The 17,871-nt window shown below is 37.9% G+C and overlaps 1 protein-coding gene across 7 annotated transcripts in view; it reads left to right on the top strand.

Moving 5' to 3' along the window:
* The window catches only part of STS (steroid sulfatase), a 300,091-nt gene that overhangs the window by 10,029 nt on the left and 272,191 nt on the right, over nt 1-17,871 (top strand). For 5 of the 7 annotated variants that reach the window (XR_007510235.1, XM_049834687.1, XM_049834686.1 and 2 more), the window contains 2 exons: nt 14,744-14,887; nt 16,613-16,734. Coding sequence is in view for 6 of the 7 variants with exons in the window: in XM_049834685.1 (XP_049690642.1) it covers nt 14,744-14,887; nt 16,613-16,734 (266 nt within the window). In the remaining variant the exon portion in view is untranslated. Of the gene's footprint in view, nt 1-999; nt 1,094-2,790; nt 2,864-14,743; nt 14,888-16,612; nt 16,735-17,871 lie in introns of those variants that run through there. The other 2 variants (XM_049834689.1, XM_049834690.1) reach the window with 2 other exon arrangements.

Raw genomic sequence — 17,871 nt, forward strand, 5'->3', positions numbered from 1 at the left:
GGCAAATTATTTTGTAACAAAATGCACTTCATTATTAAGTATTGCAGTAGAATAGAACATTCTCTGCCTGCAATGGGTTAAAAAGGTGTAAGTTTTACTTGAATTGTGAAAGCATTTTGAACAAAAAAGAAAGGAGGGTGTTTGTGAACTAGAACATTTTCCAGCTGTGCAATAGTGGTTTTTCTCTTACCACTTAAGCTCTGGTTGTTTAAAAAGTAATGTTAAAAGTGTATGTAATTTTGATTATGGACTCTGTTTCAAGAATCAGATGGAAATTAATTCTTAAATAGTTTTGGAGGGCGTTAGGTTCTGAAATAAGCTTGTAGTTTTGAAGTGACTCTGGTTTACGTGCAGTGTATGTAATCTGACAAAATCTCTTTGATTCAAAAGTGGAAACCTGGAAGACTTAACTGTAACTGTTTAAGTGGTATTAATAAATATAATATCTTCCTTTGTAATCTAATACATATCCAACCTGCTAACTGGGGGTAGACACAACTACTGAAGGGCCAGTATCTGTAAGAGGTATCACTGAGATAGTATGGCAAGGAATAATAGAGAAAGAGAAAAGGTAAGGAAAAAAATTATCACTTCTGAATAGGTTGTATCTGCCAGGCTTATACAGAAAGACTGCATTTGGGCAACCACGCTGAGACAAGAAGGAAGATGAAAGAGGAGAAGCCTATTTAACCAAAACAAGTGTTGAACAGAATCTGACCCCGCATACTGCTTGCTATGCAGTTTTGTAATGACTCGTTAATAATATGGATTCCGTACATCCTGTTTACTCATAAACAAATCTTCTCTTCCGCCCTGAGGGTTCTCTCTAGGTGGATTTTAGTAAGTGCAGACCTGTATCTAGATGTTAAATCCCTGTCAGACCAGCAGCTGAGGCTGTCTTAATACCAGGAGAGCCACGGTAGTCAATAGGGAGCACTGTATACTGCTTGCTGGTGGAAGAACGTATGTTGTGGGGAGAGGAGTTGTGGAGGAGGCAAGCAGAGACGCAGCAGCATCAAGAGTAGTAGTGGTAGTCATAACAGGAGTACCTGGGCAGGCAGAATTGGAGGTGTCGAGGAGCTGCATCAAAGAGGTATTCAGTCTGAGTTTGTATCGATGGCACGTTAATATGGGATTTTTGAGTAGGAAGGGGTTTGGAACAGGGAAGGACATGGTTTAGAAAGATTAGAATTGCAGAAGAGTTTGCGGGGTGGCTTCTTGATTGAATGAGAGGAACTTTGGGGATGAGGAGGAATGAAATAAAATTAGTTGAGGGTGAGAAAAGGGGTGGGAGGAAGACAAGACATTTGAGATGGATTGTTAAGTTCTTAACAAGAATTGTGGCTATGGCACTCGGAGCTGTGAACATAAAAGTTTGAACTGCTTCAAGTTCACAAAGATAGTGATACTGGATTTTTTTATATCCTGGACAAAAGTTTTAAATTTGAGAGGTAATGGTGTAAAAATGGCCTCATCTTTTTTCTACCATGCTAAAGAATCAGCTGATCAGCCATACTCATAGGGAAATCTTAGGGCACAGAGCTCAGACAGACCTGTTTTCCTCTGACATTGTCTTAAACTAGCCAGATTGGTGGTTATATGGTTTTGTATGCAAACATGCTTTCTGCAGGAATCTCTAGTGTTGCAAAATTTATTTCATTAGAAGTCAAAGTAAGTAAACTAGAATGCTTCTTTATCCTCTTTTTTGTCTTTTTTTTTTTTGGTAATGTTTATATTCTGCACTGCTGACAGAACTGGCAACTATGATAAAGAAAATTAGAAGCTGTTGACATGGATTAGTCATTTATAAAAGTTAATCTTAGCTTTGTAAGAAACATCACGTCTCCAGTTCATATAAGTTATTATAATAGACAACTGGCTATGTTGTCTAATAACAGCAGTAAAGTATTAGTCCTGAAAAATGCATGTTGGACAGAGGGAGTGGTATGTTCTTTTTCACTAATGAACAGAATCCATCCTTTAAAAACATAAGGTTGTGTCATAGCTAAAGGCACAGAGTGAAGGAGAATGCCCTTTCTTAAAAACTTGTTTAAAGACAATCTGGTATGATTGAAAAAGCATGTTAGTGGTTTCAAACATACTTGCAGCATGCTCCAGTCCAGGCCAAAAGATAATGAGACCCCAGAGCTATTATTGAGAAACTGTTCAAATGCTAAAAGGAGGTTAATATGGGTGTACCACAAGAAAATGCGTACAGCAAGATGCCTTTTTGGAATACTTTTTATATTTATTTATGCTCTTGAAATGTATCGTGGTTTAACCCCACCCAGCAACTAAGCACCATGCAGCTGCTCACTCACTTACCCTCCACTGAGAGGGATGGGGTAGAGAATCAAAGAAAAGTAAAACTCATGGGTTGAGATAAGAACAGTTTAATAGGACAGAAAGGAAGAAAATAATGATAATAATAATAGTAATAAAATGACAATAATAATAATAAAAGAATTGGAATATACAAAACAAGTCATGCACAATGCAATTGCTCTACTTGCTGACTGATGCCCAGTCAGTTCCTGAGAAGTGATCCACCCCCAGCCCACTCTCCCAGTTTATATACTGGACATGACGTCCCATGGTCTGGAATACCCCTTTGGCCAGTTTGGGTCAGCTGTCCTGGCTGTGTCCCCTCCCAACTCCTTGTGCCCCTCCAGCCTTCTTGCTGGCTGGGCAGGGGAAGCTGAAAAATCCTTGACTTAGTCTAAACTCTGCTTAGCACCAACTGAAAACATCAGTGTGTTATCAACATTCTTCTCGTACTAAATCCAAAACACAACACTATACCAGCTAATAGAAAGACAATTAACTCTATCCCAGTGGAAACCAGGACAAAATGTCATACAAAGTAAGGTGAAAATGAAGTGAATTACTATAGTCTTGAGCTAATGATAATTTTCATTCATTTTCTCGTGTTGGGATTTTGCCTCTTAGCTCCTATGTGTGAAGGGATTGTGTTCTGATTTAACAGCAAAAATTTACAAGTTTCCTAGAGTCCCTATGAAAGAGAGAAAGAATGAACTAGACAAAAGAAGGGGAAGGGGAGGGAAGGAGCAAGAGTTTTCTTCTCACACATGGCAGAAGGAACCTGGATACTTTGTGGGTTACATTGCTGTTTTTCCTGTATTGCTGTAATGCAATATAAGCATTTCTACACACTTTGTTCAAGATACCTTTTCTCCTGCCAGATTCTAAGGACCCGTCTAGCCTCTTCTTGTATTGTAGGCAGATATTTTTAGTCTTAGAATTATTTGCTGTTTTAGATACCCTTCATTTTAAGACTTTCATTCTAATTGTTGCCCAATCCTATGATGTTTAAATTCTGTCCGTTGAATATTTTGCCAAGCTAAGTATATTCACAATTTATATTTTTACTTTTTTTTCTTGATGGGGAGGTAAGTCAGCTATTCCTTTGTATACTTACTGAAGTTAGTAAATTATTAAATCTTTGGAATTGGGATGAAAGGTTGGCTAATGTGTATGCCTTACTTTGTAAATGTCTTTGCCTTTTGGCTTGCACATTTTTTAGAAGATTCTGATCTATGTAGTTTGCAGTCAGGCAGCTACATAACCACTACATAGCTCATAATCCTTCTTTTACTGGTTGTACAAGTGTTCTTTCTAGGTTAAATATTTTCCTGGTTTGTAAGACCTCCTTATTTGATGATCCATGTCTTTTGTTTCCAAGTCTGTTTTCCAATAATTGTATTTGATTTTAAAGCTATTTTGTACTTTTAGGGTTTACAGTGATTAAAGCTAGTGGAGTATCCCTGCATTAACACTGGTTAGAAAATAGCTTACCACCTTACTGTTTTTATATATATATATATATATATATATATATATATATATATGTTTCTGAAGCTCTTTTTCACCATGCTAATTGGGGCAAAATAAAAATTATGAATGGATAATGCTATTATCTTTGTTCTAATATTGCATTAGATCTTAAAAAAAAATGAGGGATTTGGGGGTAATCTTTTAATCCTGTTCAAAATAACATAGTAAAAATATCTCCCTGCCCAAAAGAACAACAGAAGTCATTTGCTTTCCCCTTATAAATGCTAAATAGGCTATTTTTCTAGGTGTAAAGGTAAAGGAGAACAATTTCATTTTGAAATTGTGACATTTTAAAAAACTTTTTTTTTCCTTTAAAATTTCTTTTTTTTTCCACTAGGAATGATTTTGTCAAAAAAATTCCAAACAATTTTTCATGAGACATATTCATGACTATTTGCAGACTAAGGATATACCATTCCCTGAATACTAGTTGTATGACAGAGGTAACAAAAGACCTTTTCCTTTGTTTTAAAAACGGTAGAGAAGGAATTTGGTCTCCAATAAGCAGTTACACTTACTTATTTTAAATGTCTCTTACTTGTGCAAATGAAGAGGAAGGAGAAGCTATTCTTTAATGTCTTGTGAGCCTCCTGCTTACACCAGCAACACCGTAAATCAGCTGAGCTCAAACTGAATTGTTTTTTACTTAAAAAGCTTTTCCATTTCTATCCCTGGTAGAAGGCTCACATTTAGAATCTGGATGGATTGGATCACAGCAAAGAAACTTTGGGTTAGTGGTAATCAATGAAAGTAATTTGCAATTGGATCCATTCATCCCTTTTCATTTTAAGTGTGGTGGGTTGGCTCTGGCTAACAGCCAAGCACCCACACAGTCCCTTCCCTTTCCCCTTCCCCTTCCCCTTCCCTTTCCCCTTCCCTTTCCCCTTCCCCTTCCCCTTCCCCTTCCCCTTCCCCTTCCCCTTCCCCTTCCCCTTCCCCTTCCCCCTCCCCCCTCCCCTTCCCCTTCAGATGGGGGAGAAAATAGGAGGAGCAAGAGTGAGAAGACTCATGGGTTGAAATAAAGACAGGGAAATCACTTACCAAGTACTGCCGTGGGGAGTTTAACTTAATTTATGGCCAGGTAGGATAAATATTTAATTACTGATTGGGGTATTGGGAAACAACAAAAAAGGACAAACACTTAAACGTCCCAGAAAAACACCTTTCTCCCTGCTTTCCCCAGCTCACCTTCAGGTTTCTCTCCTCCACCGTCCTGGTGTCCCCTTCACACGTTCCCTCCAGACATCTTCTCCTGCCGTGTTTCCCTCCGCCGGTCCTTGCTGCTCACTTTTTTCCTGTCCTCTGGCGTGGGCCCTCCTCGGGCCGCAGCCTCCTCAGGCACCTACCTGCTCCAGAGTGGAGCATCTCCTGCCACCCCGGCCTTGTTGTTCCCTCCTCCGCCCGTCGCCCTTCTCTCTGGTCCTTCCTCCCCGGTGTTTTTTGCCCTTAAATATGTTCCCCCACGGTGCCACCATCTTGGCTCGTGGGTCTAGCTGTGTCCTGCGGCGGGTCCATTGCAGAGCCGGCTGGACGTGACCGTGTTTGACACATGGCAGCCCCCGGTCCCTTCTCACAGAGCCCCCCCCCGCCGACACGTTGACAACCGCAGCCAAGACATGACCATGAAAAAGTGGTGGTGGTTTCAGTAGCTCCGTAAACTCAGATAATCCGAATACAGGTAAAAGCGATATTTTGTTTTGAGAAACATGGGCGGTGTGTTTTTTTTCTTATACTTTAATGTTTTTTCTAATACATGTTCTTTCCAATAGTGTTTCTGGGAAAGAACGCAAAGGTTGGACATCAGCAATAGTCCAGACACAACCATTTCTTCTCGATTAGTTTACGTGCCTTCGAATACAGCCATTCTCAGTCTCTGCAATGGGACAGATAGAACAGCTCCTTGTGGAAGAAAAAGAGGGCTGCTCGCAGTATCCCTTCCTCAGTCAAATGGTCTGAGTATATCTATCTCGTGTGATAAGTACGCTATTACTTTCTTTTCTCCTACCCTTTATGTGATAGGACGAGCATGTGCATCGCTGTCCCACGATGAGAATGAACACGCCCCCGCAGTGTGGCGGGGGTCAGGGGAACTTGTCCGATACTTGCGCATGTGAGTAGGTGCGTTCCAGTGGCATGACCAAAATGTACACTATCTATGTGAATTTCTGGACAGTGACCATGCACGTTGACAGACTTGTTCTTGTTATACGTCAGAAGCCAAAGTGTTTTTTCTTCTGTGATGGGGACCTCATGAAAGAACGTAATAGGTTCTGTTTTGGTTGCTTTGTGTGTGTGTGTAGCCCTTAGGGAAGAGGGCAGCAGGGAGTAGGCTGTGAACCAGTCAGGCTGAGCTCGCCGTTTCTTGGTTGGTCACCTCTGACAACAGCTTCCTTGCAATATCATCTGGCTTGAGTAACAGTGGGGAATGTAATTTCTATTCTGTCAGAAATCTGTAAGAGAAAAAGTTTATTTGTCTGATCAGGCTGGTGATCGTAACCTGAACACAGGGTTGGCTATAGCTGACTTCAATTAGAGAATTACCAATGTTCCCATAAAGTAATCCTTGCTATTGGATGTAATTACTCTTATATCAAATATCTTTTGTTTGAGAGTAATGAAAGAGAAGATTGCTACACAGTCTGGAAAGGAAAAATACTTACATGCATCCCTTGGAGCAAAATTTTGCAACTAAAACTCATGAAGAGTTGTCCCTAGTTCTCAGATTTCAGTGGAGTTACAAACTGTTAGGCCAGTAAGGTCGGTAGAGCATGTTGTACTAACTGAAAAAAACGTAGTGGTGGTTTATTACACAAAGTTGTTTTTCCATGGTTTATGCTGAGCACACACAGGCAATTCACCATCAAGGTGGGATTTACTTCATGTAACTTTAATCCTTTTGTATATATCTAGTCTAAACTAGATGTGTAGGTTCTCTTTCTAGTTAGTGGAAGAAGATCATGAGCATCACTTCCAACATTTCATTATACCACTCTTAAGAAGAGATGAATCATCCTCTTAAGGTGCCTGTCTCTTCCTATTAATTAGGGAGGAAGCCTAGATAATTAGCTCAGACTAAATGCATAACTTTAAGGTGAATAAATGCAGATGGATTTGTTTGGACCATGAGTGCCTAGTTGATATGGGCCATCTAGGCATTTAACTTCTACGTGAGTAAAATTAATATTGGCTGAATGCAGCCTTTTCTCAATTTTTATATCTGGTACAGTCAGCTCTACTGAGAGCCCTTGAATGTTACCATAATGCAAGTTTAAATAACAATAGAGCTGTTTTAAAAATAATAATCCCACACTTTGAGAACAAATTAATGCAAATGCAACCTCTCTTTAAATGAAACGTCCTTTTGGAAGTAGTATAACGTACTGGATCATTTTACTGATGTGCTGCTTGCTAGCTTCATGTAGCAAAGAAAAACTAACTGGCCATTTCACTGCAATTTCTCTGGTAAACCACTTTTCTAGTCGAAGTGGTTGTAGATAGAGGAGAATGCAATACTGTGTTATGAAATCCAAAGCTTTGATCTTGACAGGCTCCAGGGGATGCCAGTGATTAATTCGGGGGAGAGAGATGGGGGTTTGGGGGTTTTTAAGGGGTTTTTTTCTCCTGTTAGGTTTCTTGTTTTCCTCAGGCATTTAAAACCTACCATTTCAGTGAAAAAGGCTTAGAAACTGCTTTCAAATTGAATGAAATGAAAATCTAGTGTTAAGTGGTTGGCCATTTGTCTTACTGTCCCTCTAAAGACTTACAGCTGGACTTACATACCAACCTTCACATCTGTGCACTACCCCTGTGAAGGCAACGTATTGGTGGAGTTCAGTGGCTTAGTCCAATGTTATGTGTAATTAGACTTTTTTGTTTGTTTGTTTTCCTTTTTTAAACATTTTGTGGACCATTACTTTGAATGTGATTGGAAACTTGGAAGAGACCAGTTTGGCTATAGTTTGGTGAAGGTGAAGAGACTGTAACCAGTCAATGAGAAGAAGCTATGATTTATATGATGGTGCAATTCAAATGGACATAACAAAACTCTTCCATTAATTCCATGTGTAAGACTCACAGTCCTGCAGAGCTGTACAGTCTTTATCTGCTTGCTTATCATAAAAACAGAAGTACAAAGTTTTAGTCACACAAGATCTTCTTCCTCCTGTCTGTTTGACACTCTTGAAAAAGGCAGTGTCAAAAATAGTCATTTCACACATCATCTAGCTCTGGTATATTAAAAAAAAACTGACTCAAAGCTTTCAAAACTATTAATTAAGCTAGATATCATGGATGAGTTTAGCTAAGCTCTCAAAGTATGTAAGCATCATGTTACATTGGTTAATATAGCATTATAAAGTTCTTATTCTAATAAGCATACACATTAAATCATACTTAGTAGTAGCATGTCAACAGCTTTACACATGTTGTCAGTCAGCATCATGTAATATTTACTGAAGTTGGTACAGATTTCAGAAACTAAGCTCTTATCTCTCTAATCATTCTGTTTCATCAACACCTAACAGTAATTTATTGTAAGTTTACGCTAAACACAAAATGTATGCAGAGAGATACAGACCTAAAATCCTTGTGAAGTGGTGAACTGTAAAGACAGAGCAGAGTTGCATCCTTCATACATGCTCACACAATTCAGTAATGTGCAATTACTGAATCTGAAAGATTTCTTTTAATTGTTTAGAACACTTGTCTCTGGTTTCCAAGAAATGACGTGACAGAGTCACTAGTAGTTACTCGTGATCAGCTTGCTTTTTGTTTTTTAAATGAAAAGATTTTTCTGTCTCAGGGTGGTGCATAACTGGCAAATAGAATGACCAGCTGGGTTATCTTGCGGTTCTCTTTCATTATATTGCTGACCGGAGCACATATTCAAAATTAAGTTTCAAATGAGCATTTCACTCACAGAAGGAATAGTGTGAAACAGTAATCATAGAAAAGAGTGTTAGTCTAATATGTCTATGTAATTATACAGGGTTTTTTATTACAAATAAAATAATGGCATTATATCACAAAATAGAATCTTATCTTTCATTCAGGTTATAATTTACTACCAGAAATAATGTTTATTATTTCTTACGAATGCCATTAAGTTCTGTAATTTACTTGAGATAAAACTAGCAAAATCTTGAGAGACCATTTTAAAAAGATACCTAAATTGAACCTATATCTGATGGAAGCTGTGTGGCTTCATCACTGTTTGATTCAGACCCAGTAATTATCATGCTTGAAAAAGAAACATGGTTATTTGTTCTGGTGTTTTTCCCATCTCATGTTAAGTGAAATTTCTGTCTTAGAGTGAGACAACTTTTAATAAATTAAATACAGATTTTCATTTATGTACATAGTTACCTGAAGATGCATATTGAAATCTAATGGCACTTTTCAGAAAAGCATTCTGGCTTTTTTACGGACACAGATAATCGGTTTACAGATACAGACAGACCCATCCCTCTTTGCCCATACGGTGAGACGGCTGAACACACATCAGTTCCAACCTGGGAAACAAATAGTCATCCTAATCTGGCACTGAAGATCTGAAGTGCCTAACCAATAGGTAGGATGGAAGATTCCTGTGTCACTTAAGCTTTTCCAAAAAAAAACCCTCACAAACTAATAAGCACATCAAATGTGCCTGGACCTGAGGAAACCAGAGGAGCACGTCTGACTGTGAGGGCTGGAGAGGATTCTGAGAAGGTATCTTACCAGGGTGGGGGAGAAATAACAAAATATTGAAAAACCAGCATTAAAAAAACAGTGAGTTTACACTATAAAAAATAAATATTAGGAGTAATCATATTACTGAGATTGAGTTACCAGTGATCAATTAGGATGCCGTAACTGGCTTTTTGCATTGTCTTAGCTTGGTGCAAATGCAAAGTAATGTTTGTCTGAATGAATTAGCATCAGGAGCAGGCCAGAAGCGTATGGTTTTGTTTCTCTTTTCGCAGTCATATGGCATAAAAGATGCAACAGATACGACTTAACTGTAAGAGAGGAATTAATTGAGAGATTTGAACAAATATTAAGCTGATATCAGAAAATTATTAATACTATACAATATTACTTTACCATTTGTTACAATTTAAAAACTTTTTTGTTTCTCATGAAGCTGAGGAATTTTCTCTTTGCAGAATCTTATGGAGGGCAGGCTTGTCTTCTAGTTTGTTTACAGTGTGACTTTTGTGACTCTTAGGGAAATTTTTGGACTTCTGGCATGGTAATTTTTTATTATTTTTTTTTCCACATACCACCTAAGGCTAGTACATCATTTTTAATGAGGTGAGTATCTTTAAATGTTGCTTATTTCATCAGAAAATACTATACCTTCAAGGATAAAGTATATTAAGCATTTTCTTAAAGGATTCTGTTACATTAAAAGAGCAGTTTAGAGATAAATTGCTTAATCAAACTGAATAAAAATGCTGGGATAATTCAGTTGGGAAGAGGGGTTTGAAAGAGTTTCATATTATTGTTCTTGTAAGACATGCATGTGTCTCTAGTAATCAGGGTAAGGATGAAACAACTAGCCATATCTTGAGTCAATTATCCTGAGGGGTGGTGGTGGAGAAAAAGACAACTCTTTGGCTTCTGTATGATCTGCCAACATTTTTTAATGCAGAAAAATAAAACTTAAAATAACTGTTTGGTAAATCCATTGAAATACTAACAAGGAGAGGATTATAGCTATTATTTGTTTTCATCCATTTGTTCTTACACATTTATACTTAATTTTTTTAATACAAATAGAAAATATGTATTAGAATCCCCAAAATGTAATTTGAAGATATGTAGAAAAAGTAGGATATGTGTGTATATGCACTCACATACATGTGTATATCAACACATCGACGTATGTATGCATGTATATAGGTTCATATGCAATGATGGAAATATTGTAGTTTGAAATAGCATGTGTGAAATCCAAATTCTTACATGGCTCTTGTTGTAGGAAATTAGGTACTTCTAAATCTATTCAACTTAGCAGCCACCTTGGGAAGAAAGAAGGTACTATTAGTCCTATTTTATCACAGCGAAAGTGAAGCAGAGATTAAAAATTGCCCTTATGTGCCCTACATGCAATTAAGGAAAAATGTTGCCACCTGAATCTAAAACGCAAGCCATCAAAAAGCTGAACCCTACTGCAGGAACATCTAAAGCATTTTGTGGAAGTAAAAAAAAATCAAACTTGTTCAATGCCAAGAACCAAAACCAAAGTTAATTCATTCAAAATGGACTAAAACAAATTCATGAAGGTAAAAAGATCCATGGAGAGCTACTGAGTACAGTGCTCTCCTGTCCAAAATACCCTAAATGCTGACTGCTAAAAGCTAGAAGGGTGCACTAGTAAAAGAATATACTTGCCAAGTTTCTTACATTCTTTCCTTAAGCATTTGGATTGGCTGCTGTTGGAGACCAAATACTAGGTTAAGTGGAAGCTTCATCTGATTTGGTGTAATCATTTTCATGTTAGGTCTGCACATGCCTGTCTTTTCACCACTAAAAACCCTGGTGTGACACAGACGAGCCTCAGCATTCTCAGAGCTTCATTCTTCTCACGTCCTTCCCTTTTTACTCCTCCAAATTTCTTTGCTGTTGTCCGTTCCACTCAATTTCATCCATCCAATTTTTCTTGCTTTCCAAGCACATCCCTTCCAGATGCATTAAAGTCTGCTGCAGAGAGAGTACACCAGAGAAATCAGAGTTGTTGGGATTATTTTTTTTTTTCTGTTTCCTTGTTGATTCCACTTCAGGGATGTGTTATCAGGCGGAGGCAAACAGCCCAATGCATGAGAGTGTCTACAGATACTCCTTCAGAGTGGAGGAGTATCCAACAATATTATATCGGAGGCATCTTTCAATAACATTTTTTTTGTTGATTTGCAAAATGAGAAATGGAGGTACTAAATGAGGCTAACTTCTGCAGGAATAGATCCAGCCAGTAAGAGTTTCAGCCACTTTGCAAATGACAGTGATCCAGTTGATATTGAGCACAGCTATTGTTAACTTTGCTGTTTAGATTTATTTAAAATATTATATGAAAAGGCTGTATAACATACACAGCAGAAGATTATAAAGTTTGACCAAGGTGATTAGTTTTCCTAGGTATTTTGGTGAATAGGTTGTTTTCCTGCTGATGTCTCTACACACACTTGAAATTGCTTTAAAATTCAGATAAATTGTAGTCAGCTAATTTCTAAGATATTTCACTCATTTTTTAGATTTCTTTCATTCTGGGAAATAAAATACAGCTACTACTCTGGTTTCCCACAGTAACTTTGCTCAGTAAAAGGAAAATTAATTTGCTCTGTTCATTAGTGGCTAAAGACCCCATACACATTAAAAAGACTACGCTCCATAGCTCCGTACCTTCTAATTAAAGCACAGGATGTTTTGTTTGTACCAGTTGAATTAAACCTTGGAGTTGCTGTTTGTAAAACTTGCAAAACCAGCTAACTTTGTGCCTTTAAAACGATGGGTTTGTTAGTGGCGGGAATATATATTTCCAGGTTTTATTCGGACAATGCGAAGCCTACAACAAAACTGAGGGCACTCGGTAATTCTATGAAATAAATGTGCAGGTCCTGCAAGCATCCATGCAACTCTATATAATGTCACCAACGTATATGTCACCCTTTTCAACATCCCTATTGCCAGGGGCCTTGAGACCCTCGCAGTCTGAACAGTGGAATAGGAACATGAGATAAGGCAGCAGGTTGTTCCTATCCTATGGGGTCAGCATGTTGTTCTCTTGCGAGGCGTGGGAAGCAGTTCACGCTTGTTTATCCTTTCAGGGAATAAAGGTACATCTCTCGCGCAGATTAGAAGTCTGTACTGTGGCAGGTGCTACCCAGCTTCATTAGTGTGGTAATTTGATGAAGCGTTGGTTAGATGCATCCCACCAAGCACAGCTGCATTTAGTGTTTTAGTCTTAAAAGTTTGTGTATGTTTTTCCCATGTCTGAAATGAAGTAGATTGCTTGCCATGGAGTAAACCGGGGAATGGTCTGTTGCCACAGTGATAAGGCTGGGATCTTTAGGTGTTGCCGGCTGAAGTCTAAACCAGAACTGTTGTCATCAAAGTGAGGTCAATGGGTTATAAAGAGTATGTTAAGCAGTAAAAATCAGCTAATATACTTAGTGTTTTACCTGTATGTGAACAAGCACTAAAGGAGTTAAAATCCTCTTTGCACCTATACTTTCTGACAGAATGGCAATAATGAAGGTTGGGAATCAGACGTCCCAGTCTGTGTTTGTTGATCCCTGCTATTCTGATCTCTTCTTACTTGTGTTAATCCCAAGTCTTATCTGCCCGGGCTATTTCCAATCAGCTCTCTTCATCTGTCTTAATCATAACTCCTCAGCTCTTTCATCCCAGACACTCCCAGTTCTCCCACCTCTTTTCCTCAATTTGTTTTCCTATCCACTGTCATGCTATCCCTTCCAGTTTTTTAAACCCTCTACCATTTCTTCTCATTTCAACCTGCGGTTCTCATTCCAGCTGGGTCTCAAGCTTCCCTTCTTGCTCTTTATTCAAGTTGGTGCAAGCTCCTCTAGTTCTGACTACTTCATCTTTGCTACGGATACTTTTACCCACCGCACCTCACTGATCTATGAATCTCTCTTGATGTCTAGTCTCTTTGTACCAGCTCTTCCAGTTCTGGCTTCTTTATCTTCTCTCCACTTGCTTTTATCTACCATAACTCACTGATTGACAAGTTTTTTCTTTCTTGACCTGTTGTCCCCATTCTCTCTGGAAATTCTTGTTTCTAGTTGCTTTTCCAGTTCTTTCACTTTCAAATTTCTACCTCAATCTTGGTTTCCTCCCCTTTCCTTCTTGTCCTGGCATAATCCAGAGTGCAGGTGTGACTCACGCCTCATCTGCATTTGAAAAAGGCTGCCTGCATCCAGGAAAGGTGGGAGTATTACTGGGGGCAAAGGAGGGACAGTCTTTTTTCTTTTTTTATGTATATGCCTGGCACAGTCGGTCACAGCCTAGAGGCACTCAATTTTAGCCAGGGCATGCAGTCAATGCAGTTTAAACAGCTATGACAAGTCGCTGTTTGGGTTAAATAGCATGCACATCTGCAAATACACTGTGCTTTTATCATAAAAACATATAATGGCATGTAGTATTGTGATGGCATGTAGTATTGTGTACAATACATTCTTCCTGTGTTAAGTTGGATACAGCATGAGCATTGTTTATTGAACATTGTGATACTATATCAAATATTTTTACATAATTTTTCTATAGGCCCTGACATTTAAAATGTTTGTGAAGAGCTTTTTCTTAAACATTCTTTTCAATAATTTCATAGTGCATCTCTTCACCCCTTTTTCCGTAATGCTTATTCTTGTCAAGAAACTCGAACTGGCTTTTTTTTTCCCTTGTTGAAGAGAAATTCAGTCATTTCCTTCAATAGCAGAATGATGAAGTTTTTTTCTGCAATGAACCTTGGAAATTTTGGTCCTAAATGATTTCAGTTTCTGTGTTCCTCAAATCACATTTATACCTAAAAAAAAAAAGCCTTATTTGCTCTTATGATTTACTGCTGTATCTGTGTATGCAAAAGTATTGCCACTGAGGTTTTAACTACTTGTTTGTCTTTTAAGTAAAGGCTTTATCTGTGTAAAGGGATGGAAGGAAAATTTAGCTATATATTAAAGATGCATTTTTATTTTCAAGAAATATGGGAGAGAAAATAATGTTTAAAAAAATCTCTTGAGGAAAAAAAAAAAAACAAATAAAAATATACCATCTAATTTTCTTTTTTTCTTCTACTATGCAATCCAGTGCAATAATAGGAGTAAATTAGCTTAACAGTTGAATTAACAAAAGTCTGTTATGTTTTCCACTTGTTCTTACACACCAGGAAGAAGATGAGACTCCTTTTATTTCTAGTAATTTGCCAGTGTGCCATAAACAGTGTCAAAACAAACAATCCCAATGTCATTTTACTGATGGCTGATGATCTTGGCATTGGAGACCTGGGATGTTACGGGAACAGAACCTTAAGGTATGACGATACATTCAGGAAAGTCATAGCTTTATGTTTAGTTTTTCTATGGATTTGTGAAGTTAAAAACCCCCAAACAGTCAGAGATTTGATTAGGTTCTTCATAAGTAACTGAAGTTAATAATCTTTCCAGAGAATAGAATATTCAATCTTTGTTTTCTTTTCTTAATAAGAAAAGAAGACTTATCTGATATATTTATCCTGATGAAAAGCTGCATCATAAACAGAGAATTGTGCAACCAACCAAATAAGGGTAGGTCTAGAGAAGCAAAGTATAATCGGTAATCTTCTTTTAAAATAAACATGATGCAACTTTGAAGCACTCATGATTGGAGATAAACTTGTCACTAACCAATTGGAAAGAAAGTGCTGATTTTTTCCTCCATTTATCTTCATGCTGTAGTCAATAATTCATTAAAACAAATGTTAATATACCTGAGTAATGCAGCAGTGTTCCCCAGTATGATCCTTACTACCAGCTGAGGTATGATGGTTGTGTAAACAGCGCAAGTTGTACCTAGTTATTGTGTTTTAGTGGTGCAAAGTCTTTGATCAAGTTAAATAAAACATTCAGACTAAAAGCACCATCTTGTCAAGTGTTAAATACTCTTGTTCCTGCTGAAGTTAGAAGTAAAAACTCCTTGTAATTCAAACTCAAAAACCCCCAACAACAACAAAAAAAAAACCCCAAACTCAAGTTACAGCTTAATTTTAAACAGGAAGAAAGTATATACAACACTGGTGCTTGGATCATTCCCCTCACAAGGACCAGAACTGCTCCAAGGTCTATGTTCTCTGATGTAACAATTCAGAATTAGACCTTTGGAGTATGAAGAAATCTCATCATACTGCTTGTTATCAGTAGGTGATGCTATAGATTGCAAAGAAGTCTGTTGTAAAATTAATGTTTCTGACTATTCAGACTTAGATGATGGGAGCACTAGTGTGCCTTGAGGTTATGGTCATTAATCTCCCAGGTCAGGGACCTATTGGAGCATGCTGCAGCTCCTGGTCAGTATGCATTCCTCCTTTTTTTTCTGTAGAACCAAGGGCACAGGACTTCTTCCTGCAGGAACCAATTTTCATCTGCGTGATGAGCCACGTCACAGACAAGTTTCCCATGCAGATATGGAAACTTGGATGTGCTCCTGGGTCTAATACTGCAGATATAGTCATATCAGACATGTAAGCATAGTTAATATAGAGCCTGACGCAGTCATAACTGTTTGAATCTCCCCTAATAACTGATACCACCGCACAACATTAACCCTACCCCAAAAAACTTCTGCTGGGGAAAGGCGGAAGTGACACCAAGTAGGGATTAAGGAAGTACAACCTTTATCCAGTCTCTTCTGAAGCAGAAAGGTCATGTAAGTAGCAAAATGACAGTTCTGGGTCAAGGAATGCATTAAAAAGGGTTGCAATACAATACATCCAGGTGTCACAGTTTATTACTGGCCATGAAGAGTGGAAGAAAGTGGGGAAAAAGATTTTTGGCACAATGCCATAGTGTCTCAATTCAGTGTTGACACCTAATTAAAAATATTTGAGATGATAGTATTTAGAATTGCAACACCACCATGGTTTTGATAATTTGCATACAGTAAGTGTTAACTTGATTTTCCTGATAGTTTTTGCCTCAGATGCCTTGATCTCACCATGCCCATTTCCAGATAATCATCTTTGTGTATTCTTTTATTTTTTTTCCTGCTTATGTTTTTCTAGGACCTCTAATATTGACAGGCTAGCAGAGGAAGGAGTGACACTTACTCAGCATATAGCAGCATCTCCACTTTGTACTCCAAGCAGGGCAGCTTTCCTGACAGGGCGATATCCTATCAGATCAGGTAAAATCTCATTACTTTATTTACATATAAATATCATATTTTATTTGCAGTAAACTGTATACATTTTTTTTCTCTGGCCTTTCTTGATATCTTTAGCATTACTGGATTAGGTACTCATTTCAGTGACTACTCAAGCTCAGCAGAGTACGTCAACATTTGAAATTTTCCCTTTATATGAGAAATTTTGACATTTCAGAAGAATTAACACAAAAATAAAGCTTTTTTTTAATTGAGAAAAAAGATTTTTTTTTTTTAATACTGAGAAAAAATATCTGATTGTGGTTATTTAGTGTAAGGAGCAGACAAATTCCATCAACTTCCTCCACTGTCCAAATGACCATGGGCTCTTTGCCTACCTCCCCAGTTGCATGCAGGCTGCTCCCAGGATGTTGATGTGCAGCCTGAGTGTTGAAAATCACAGAGATGCATCTAGAAAGATACAGTGGAAGAATGCAGTGCAAATCATTCTGCTTAGACATTTCTGTTTCTAGAAAACCTTTTGGTTTAGACAAATTGTTATTTTGGGGGGGGGGGGGGAGAGGGCAGACAGGAAGGACAGTTCATTAATTATGTCAGCAGCCCTTAAAAGTTCATTAATTATGTCAGCAGCCCTTAAAACTGGGAACAAGAAAGCAAAAAGTCTCCTTTCTTTCTAAGTATTTTTGTTCCATATCTACCCATACACAGTGTTAAGTATCCTAAGAATACGTGCATTTAATAACTTGTCTTTCTTTTAAAGTACCTGATCCAAAGCCCATTTGAGTCAGTGAAGATCCAGTCTGTTTATTTTAGTGTGCTGGGACCGAACCCCTTAGTGCTTAGCCATGCAACTTTAACATTCCCTTAACATCATTTTTAGCAAGGATCATTATACATTAATCAGATCACTTGTTCATTAGTGATAAAACATCCTGTCCTTGCTTCTGGGAATGAAAGCAAAGCAAGACTCTGGAGCCTACTTGATATGTTCGTGCTCATTCAAATCAAGTAACAAGCTTCTGCAAAAGTGCCAGCTAATATAACTTGCTAAATTTTCCACTACATTCAGCTGCAAAGGAAAATTTTATATACCTGTTACAGCTATATTGCTATTAATATGTAGTGTAGGTAAAGCCACAGGTCACTTTCCATTACGAT

Source organism: Accipiter gentilis, chromosome 31 (assembly GCF_929443795.1).
Source record: "Accipiter gentilis chromosome 31, bAccGen1.1, whole genome shotgun sequence".
NCBI lineage: Eukaryota > Metazoa > Chordata > Aves > Accipitriformes > Accipitridae > Astur > Astur gentilis.